The sequence below is a fragment of the Hippopotamus amphibius genome, chromosome 6, assembly GCF_030028045.1.
Source record: "Hippopotamus amphibius kiboko isolate mHipAmp2 chromosome 6, mHipAmp2.hap2, whole genome shotgun sequence".
NCBI lineage: Eukaryota > Metazoa > Chordata > Mammalia > Artiodactyla > Hippopotamidae > Hippopotamus > Hippopotamus amphibius.
This window is the reverse complement of record NC_080191.1, coordinates 161,694,346-161,703,088: the sequence shown is the minus strand read 5'-3', so window position 1 is coordinate 161,703,088 and position 8,743 is coordinate 161,694,346. Positions and strand designations below refer to the sequence as shown.

Genomic DNA, 8,743 nt, shown 5'->3' with positions numbered 1-8,743 from the left:
CATTCCCCTCAACCCTCCCCGCTTTCCCCACTTGGTGTCCATATGTTTGTTCTCTACATCTGTGTCTTTATTTCTGCCTTGCAAACCAGTTGATTTGTACCATTTTTCTATAGTCCGCATATATGTGTTAATATACGATTTTTGTTTTTCTCTTCCTGACTCACTTTACTCTGTATGACAGTCTCTAGGTCCATCCATGCCTCTACAAATGTCCCAGTTTCATTGCTTTTTATAGCTGAGTAATATTCCATTGTATATATGTACCACATCTTCTTTATCCATTCATCTGCTGATGGACATTTAGGTAGTTTCCATGTCCTGGCTATTGTAAATAGTGCTGCAATGAACATTGGAATGCATGTGTCTTTTTGAATTACAGTGTTCTCTGGGTATATGCCCAGGAGTGGGATTGCTGAGTCATATGGTAATTCTATTTTTAGTTTTGTGAGGAACCTCCATACTGTTCTCCATAGTGACTGTATCAATTTACATTCCCACCAACAGTGCAAGAGCGTTCCCTTTTCTCCACACCCTCTCCAGCATTTACTGTTTGTAGATTTTGTGATGATGCCCATTCTAACCGGTGTGAGGTGATACCTCATTGTAGTTTTGATTTGCTTTTCTCCAATAATTAGTGATGTTGAGCAGCTTTTCATGTGCCTCTTGGCCATCCGTCTGTCTTCTTTGGAGAAATGCCTATTTAGGTCTTCTGCCCATTTTTTGATTGGGTTGTTTTTTTTGATATTGAGCTGGATGAACTGTTCATATATTTGGGAGATTAATCCTTTGTCTGTTGATTCATTTGTAAATATTTTCTCCCATTCTGAGGGTTGTCTTTTCGTCTTGTTTATAGTTTCCTTTGCTGTGCAAAAGCTTTTAAGTTTCATTAGGTCCCATTTGTTTATTTTTGTTTTTATTTCCATTACTCTAGGAGGTGGGTCAAAAAAGATCTTGCTGTGATTTATGTCAAAGAGTGTTCTTCCTATGTTTTCCTATAAAAGTTTTATAGTGTCTGGCCTTACATTTAGGTCTTTAATTCATTTTGAGTTTATATGTATTTTTGTGTATGGTGTTAGGGAGTGCTCTAATTTTATTCTTTTACATGCAGCTGTCCAGTTTTCCCAGCACCACTTATTGAAGAGGCTGTCTTTTCTCCATTGTATATCCTTGCCTCCTTTGACATAGATTAGTTGATCATAGGTGTGTGGGTTTATCTCTGGGCTTCTATCCTGTTCCATTGATCTATATTGCTGTTTTTGTGCCAGTACCATACTGTCTTGATTACTGTAGCTTTGTGCTATAATCTGAAGTCAGGAGTCTGGTTCCTCCAGCCCCATTTTTTTTCCTCAAGATTCCAATTTAGCAATATTTTCTGTTATGAAATGAAAAGAATTATTTTCTTATAAGGAAATGATCAGATCTCATGGGCTGTGAGCAGATTCTAGTCTCACTTTTTCCTGTGTGTAGTAATATAGCAGATTTTTGTTCTATTTTATTCCTATTTTCACTTTGATTTTGATTAGGGACAGTTGTGGTGTGGTTGTTGGAAAGACAGACCACACTCGTGAGCTTGGATGAAATAAACAATAACCATGACCACATTTCAGCTTAGAACCTTCTTTATTAAGGAAGGTCCTTCAGACATTTTTATTAACAAGCAGATATAAACTTGGCAAGAGCACCTTTCAAAATCACAGTTCCAATTATTTTTGTGAGGTCAAGAGAAGGCAGAGAACACAGCAGTGGTGGTTTAGCATCAAAACAATGACAATCAAGTCGCTGACCTTATGTCCTCCACCAAACATAACTATCACCCTCTCTGCTCCTGTCCTCCAAAGGAGGGGTTCAAGATTTGACATAATCTAGACCACACGTAGCACTTGCTTTGATAGCAGACAAAGCCCCCACCCATACCCATACTTGGACAAAATGGTGGCCATGTTCCCTGTGCCAAACCTTCTCATCTCTGACTGTCTTCTAGACCTTGAAGTATCTGATTTTCCCTGGGCAACGGCGGACCACTGGACCTTCAGTTGCAGAAATGCTAGGCTGTGCCACCTTGGGTGTCTTCCCCACGTGGAACGCTTCTCCTGAGGCTGACTCCACAGAGGCCACACCTGAGAAGGTGTGGCGCAAGTCGTAGTGTGCCCGGTGCAGCGGTGGGGGGATCGGGGGAGCTGCCACCACCCCAGGTCCCACCACCAGGGAGGCCGTGGGCAGGTCGGCGGGAGGAGGTGTAGGCACAGCTGCGTCTGGCGCAGGCTTCGGCGCATCTGCTGCCGCACCATCTGGCTGGGGCTGCGGGAGCACAGCCTGGAGAGGGGACCGTTTCCTTAGGTTAGCTGCCCTTCTCTTCCTTCCAAGTGGAACCCCACCCAATTCTCTCACAGCAATAATTTTTATTTGCAAGGAATCTGACAAAAAAGAACTACCTAGGTACAAAGCATGGTCATCAGGGCTCCACTGGAGGCCTAACTGGCCTGCGGTAGCCCCTTTCTCACCAGTTGTTTTGAGGATGGTAGACTTACACTCATGTTCCACAAGCAAAAGAACCCCACCTTATGGCTCACCTTTACCAGCAGTGTCACCCTCTTTTCATCTACACCTGCAGCCCCAGGGAGCTGTCTGACAGATCTGGCCACCTGGTCTCTGCAACTCAGAAAACCACCCCCACTTCCCCCGCCTCTCCCTGCCCCCACTCCCCAAGCCTGCAAATAAAAACATGGCCTTGCCAATTGTACACGAGGGTGGTTCTGCCCTGTAGCCACCAGTTTGTGGGAGGGGAGGGCATGGCTGAAACAACCTTTTGGGTATTGATGATTTCACATTCCCTGGCGCTGTCTATATGGTGGGGCTCAAAAGGACTGGCAGCAAATGTGCTGTAATTACTAATGCACCGCAGAAATGTTATAGGGTCATTATATTCTGAAGACAAGGGCAGGTACATCCATGACGCCCTTACCTGTGTTTGGAACACTGTGCAGGTCACTGCGACATCTTCCCCACCGGCAATCTTCTCAGTGACCGTCCCCTTACAGAAGCCGTATTGCTGCACACAGAAAGAGAGGAGTTATTTGAACCAGTACAAAAAGTGGACTTCTCTCCCAGTTTCACTTATACTCCAACACATTAAGGGAAAAAAAACCTTAAATTCTTAACTCCTTTTTTTTTAAAATCTTTTTCCTAAGGTGTATGGTTTCTGCTTATATTTTATATAGAATGTAGAAAATACAGAAATGCTTTGGGAGTGAGAGAGATCACCCTTAATCTCAGAAACTGTGGTGACCCAGGAGAATTTCTGTTAATATCTATGTGTTTCTTTCTTATTTTTAAATACTATTCAATATCATTTAAAAATTGGCATCACTGACTATACTGTTTTATACACTGTGTTTTTCACGTGCTATAATGATGGCATTCTCTTATTCATTGTTCTTTGAAAACGTAATTTTCATGTCTGTACAATTTTCTATTTACTGCCATTCCACACTTTACTCAATGATTCCCTCCTGTTGGACATTCAGATCTTCTGGGGTCATTCTGTATCTGTCATAAATCATCTTTATAGATATATTCTGTCAAACACGATGGTCTCCTTAGGCTAAATTCCTAAAGTGGCCATTACTGGCTTAAGGACTTGAAAGATTTCACATCAGAGGTATATCCAGAAAATCTACACTTTACGCTCCCAGCAGCCTGACATGACTCATTTTAATTAGGAAACAGCTTCGCTAGCTGCAGGGGCCTCCAGTGGGTAGAAGATGTGGTGATAGCTCTTAAGCAGGGGAGATAACACCCCAGAGGATGGCCTGGCACGACCCAGCCTCACAGGGACTGGGTATTTTGCATTATCTCTTTTCTGCAGCCCCCAGATACGAACTTGCTCTAAGGATGTTCTGTTCCATGACCAGCTTTGCCAACTCAGTGCCTGGCCCGCTCACCTTTTCTGCCAGCAGGTTGCACTTGGCTGGGTCTACAACCTCTTTAGCAACACAGTCCGTGGCAGCCACCGCAAACTCCACAGAGACAGAAGGTGGATGAGGCTGATGAGGATACATGAAAATTTTCATGCAACAACATGATTTAGCATGAAAAAGGCAGGGAAGGAGAGGCCAGAGAGAAAGCGAGGGATACGGCATCACACAGTCCAGGGAGCACCATTCACGTAGACCACACTGTGTGGCCAGGAAACATGCCCCCGGTGGCTTACACAGGGCTTACATCATGGCTTTGGGTTTTGAAGGGCTTGCATACAGAAGCTTGGGTTGGGTCTTCTCTGAAGGAGGTGCAGGTATACACTGCCCATGATTCAGAACAGAGGTGAGTTTTCAGGTAGAAAGCAGGAACCCAGAGGGCTGACCTTACACTGACCTGAGTGGGAACCCTGCCTCCTGCCAGCTTCCCTATTGGGATTACATTTTGAAACCCAAGGCTCAGCGTACTCCAAGAGGGGGTGGGAAAGTAAAGAAATTAATTGCTCTCCCACGTATTTTAGATAGCAAGATCAAATGAAAAATATAAATAAAATATAGAAGATACTTATGGTTTTCTAACTTACAGTTCTTGGAGCATAAGGACACTTGCAATGATAAAATATCTGTTAGTTATAGTCTGGGGTGGGGGTGTTCTGAGAATCACATATTCTGGTTAATAGTATATTTCCAAGTATGCCATGGTTGGCATCCAGAATACCAGTTTTTAAAAACATTAGAATTCTGTTGCTTTCAAATGTGCTAACCTAACCACAGTACAATTAGGTTTGTTTTCAAGTGATTCAAAGGCATTTTAGGACCCTGCCATTATATGTAAGCATGCCCATGCCTTTGTAAGTATCAATTACAAGAGTGCCGCAGATGTTCAGTGGGGATGTGTGCATCTGGCTATTGGCTGTTGAAGTGGCTTAGGTGGGAGATGCGCTGAGAGTCCTCTCGGTACTCAGGGCACCCAGGACCCTTTCTTTCTCTTTTCTCCCACCACCCTGCTTGATTTCCTTGTGGCTGCCCCTGCACCTGCTCCGTTCCTCACCCCTGCTTCACCACGTCCACTCCCAAAGTGCCACCAAACTGCCCAGTCTGTCAGCAGGGTCTCAGTCTTACCACAATTTGAGCCCGGGAAATTTCCACAAGCTGAAAGTAGGAGCCGTTGTTCTCAGCATTGAAGGCAGCCAGCGCGGCCTCTCCTGCGTGCACCACCCGGCTGTCATTAAGCGGGGCCAGCAGCGGGCAGCCTGGACACAGCTTCTGCACGTCCTCGGCCGAGTCTGCGCACAGAGAGAAGAAATCAGCCTGGCTCGGGGCTGTAATCCGCTGCGGCATTTGGGCCCCCTCTGCTTATTTGAAGACCTGCTCCAAATAGCTGCAGGCGGATTCTCTGCTTCTTACTCAACCTTTGGGTGGCTCCTGCCAGGCTGGCATTGTTGCAGAAGCCCCTCTCACCAAGGCGCGATTTTCACCTCCAGTGAGAACAGCGCCTTAAAACACAGTTTTAAAGTCCCCAAACCCAGGCAACTTGGCTTCTGTTCACCAGCAACAAAGTGGCTAGAACGACCTCTGTTGAAAACAGTTCAGAGTCCCTCCTCACTCTCGCTACCAGGTCACCATAGTAAGAAGAATAATCATCTCTACCTGGACTGGAATCGCATTTGGCAAACAATACGGAAAACTGGCCGTCCTGTTTCAGCACATGGAAATCGCAGTCTCCATCCACCGCCTGGAGAAATAAACCCACTGTGAGGCCTCAGGAGGAGGGCTGACCTGTCCCTTCCCACGGTGCGGGGTGAGGGGGCAGGGGGGGATGTGGATGTCAAGGGTGAACCTCGCAAAATCTCCTTCACTGGGCGCTGTTGAAACATGACACTGTGGTTTCGCGGGGGTTGGCGGTACAACAAAAAGGTGAATTGTAAAAACCAGCCCCAGGGAAGGCGGCATCAATTGGCCATTTTAGCTGCCCGACCGACCGCCACAGTCGCCCTAACAGGGGCACTCACGTGCTCTTTCAGCTGCCTCACGCTGCAGTTTGCCAGGGGGGTGGGGTCCAGTACATGGCAGGTGGTTTCCAGCGTGTCTATTTCAATGTCAAACACCTCTCCCGTGGGCCGCTGTGGAGACAGAGAATGCAGAGGTGAGCAGCCTGGCCCTGCGGAGCGGGTCCAAGGCTGAGTCCCCACAGGATTTGAACCCACTCCCTGTTGGAGGGGTAAGAGAGAAGGGAGTGTTGGCTTGGACAGGTTCATGGAACCACAGCCACGCTGTGCGCTGTATTTGGAAGCTAAAAGTGAATGTTGATACCTGTTTAATTTGAAAAAAAGCACCCTTCAAGAAGTACTTTAAAAAAATCAGCTTTGGATTTTTCTCAGTCAAGCAGCAAAGTAAGTTGGTGTTGGATAATAACTTAGTGTCTCTCCTTTTTCTTCTCCATCCCTCCCTCTCCTTCCTTCCTTCTTTCCTTCCTCCCTCCCTCCCTTCCTTCTCAACATCTACTTTCCTTCTCTCCCCATTTTCTTTTCCTTCCTAAGGGAAAAGCTGTCTGTGGCTTTTTGCCTTTTGGCTTGCAGGTCCCTGGATGCAAAGTTGCTATTCCCTACTGCCCCCTGCCGGTAATGAGAGGGAAGAGTGACCCTCCCTCTGATGGAGGTAGCAGTGTGTCAGTCACTTGCATAGGGGGAAGGAGCAGTGGGTAAGGCGGTGATAGGAGAGCTTGTATGACTCCTTGTGGTAGTTCCTGCCAGTTCACCTCTTTCTGTATCCTTTCTTCAAAGCCCAGAAAAATCCAGAAGGTACGAGTATACCTATTTTTTCTTTCAGCCCAGCTCTGCTTGCCTCTCATTTCTGTTCTGCCTGATTCGCTAGTACCTGAAGACTCAGACTCTCCTTTCCTGGAGGAAGCTGTGTTTTATGATGTGCAAATGTGCCCAAATTAACTTCCTGAAAACACTCAGAGCTAGTGAATAGGAGCCGGGCGCTCCTGGGTTTCTCAAACCCTGCAGTTAGTGAAAATTGCAACGTTGCTCCTTCCTTTCCTCAAATATGCACATTGTGTATCATTTCCCTTGAGCTGATCAGTGCTTCCAGTGAACCACCATTGTACTTCGCTGTGGTTGCAGAACTCCTAAAATCCATCTGGGACAATCCTGATCTCAAATATTGTGTCCCGTTGTGAGATCAGATGTCCGTGAGTCAGTCCAGACAGCCTGAGGTTTGCCTTATTTTTCTTCCTAGGTTGTGAACCTTGTGTGGGCACTATGTCCTTCTCACCTTTGTATTAGGTTGAATCATTAAAATGCCAATATTTGACTGCTTTTAACATATAAAACTGGCTATTTCATATGATTCAACTTAGCATCTCCCATAGTGCCTGACACTGGTTCTTGCCCATGGAAGACCTGTCATCAGTGTTGGCTGAAAGAATTATCCTTCATCACCTATAAAATCTAATTTCAAAATAGGCAATAGACAGATGCCTTTTCCCCACCTCTCCAAATCACTCAGCCGGCCCCCAAGGCATATTTCCCAACTTGATGTCATTGTCACCAGCTTCAGGCTGCATTGGTTTCTTGTCTAGCATGAGAGGATGTGAATCCTTTCATGCCAAGATTTCTCATTGGAATGTGGGTACCTTTCCCGGGGAGGCAGCTTGTGTAGAAGAAGGAACACAGTTCTGGAATTGAATCTTAGCCCGATGCTTACTATTTTACGCCCTCGGGTAAAAAATGCTGTAATATGTCAGAGCCTTGGTTTCCTCACGTTAAGACAAGCACAATACCCCTACAGGGCTGGGGGTGGGTGGGAGAGGGGTTAGGAGATGGTATACGAGAAAAGGCCTGGCACATGGTAGGCACTAATCAAATGCACGTTTCATTCACTCTCAGTCTTTATCCAGAGAAACAGAAACAATGTAAAAGAAGTGATGTCCAGTCAGTGGTAGTTTGCCAACTAGAATACAGTCTCTGGTCCTAGTTTTTCTAGAAAGCCACATTTTCTACCTGTGATCTTCAAAATATCATTCAAAGCCTTTTCATCTCCCCCCACCCCCATCCTGCACACCCTCCTGACCACAGTACAGAATGTCTCCTCTCTTTCCTCCGCCTGCCCTCTCCCTCCCTCCTGGGAGGACCCAGGGCATTTCTGCTCTGCAATTTCCTTGGTGCTGGGACGTCAGCTCTTAGAGATGCCCATCTGAGCCCCACCCACTCCTACACAGCAGGTCACTTACCCGTGGCCACACCTTCACACTGTCCACCTGGTTTAAGGTGTGCTTGTAGCCCCGAGGAAGGTGCTTATTGATGTAGTCCACGGCCGCCAGGGCTGCTTCCTCCGTTTCTGGGTCATCACAGGCTGGTTCCCTATAACCCAGAATCGGGCCATGCGGGACAGAGTGGCAGCACCAGAGCTGAGCAAGGCAAAGGAGCAGGACGAGGGACTTCATGGCTGCACAGAGAGGCCCTGGCAGGTCAGCAGGCAGGTAGCTGGAGGCTTCAGGACCAACCCAGGAGCTCTGCTGGAAGAGGATCCAAAGGCCTTTTATTTGTTGGAGCCTGTGGAAGAATTGCGTAAGGATATGGGATGATTTCTGTTCTGGTTCCAAAAAAAAAGCCCCCTGCAAACATCAGTCCTGGAAAAGCAAACAAGTTAGGACATCGCCAGCCCCCGAGAAATCTGCCAAAGTCAATGCTTGCCTGGGGGCGACTGGGGGCAGGTTGGGGGGTAGGCTGGGGAGATGCTCCAGAGTTGGCTTGGAGCATGGT

The 8,743-nt window shown here is 46.7% G+C and overlaps 1 protein-coding gene across 1 annotated transcript; it reads right to left on the bottom strand.

Annotated features, from left to right (window-relative positions):
• Positions 1-1,623: 1,623 nt before the first annotated feature.
• AHSG (alpha 2-HS glycoprotein) lies at positions 1,624-8,505 on the bottom strand. Its single transcript, XM_057739600.1, has 7 exons — positions 8,212-8,505; positions 5,987-6,097; positions 5,625-5,709; positions 5,097-5,260; positions 3,942-4,043; positions 2,963-3,049; positions 1,624-2,313 (listed from the first exon to the last, which is right to left on the bottom strand). The coding sequence occupies exons 1-7, from the start codon at positions 8,422-8,424 to the stop codon at positions 1,978-1,980; spliced, it is 1,098 nt and encodes a 365-aa protein (XP_057595583.1). The 5' UTR covers positions 8,425-8,505; the 3' UTR covers positions 1,624-1,977.
• Positions 8,506-8,743: the final 238 nt, after the last annotated feature.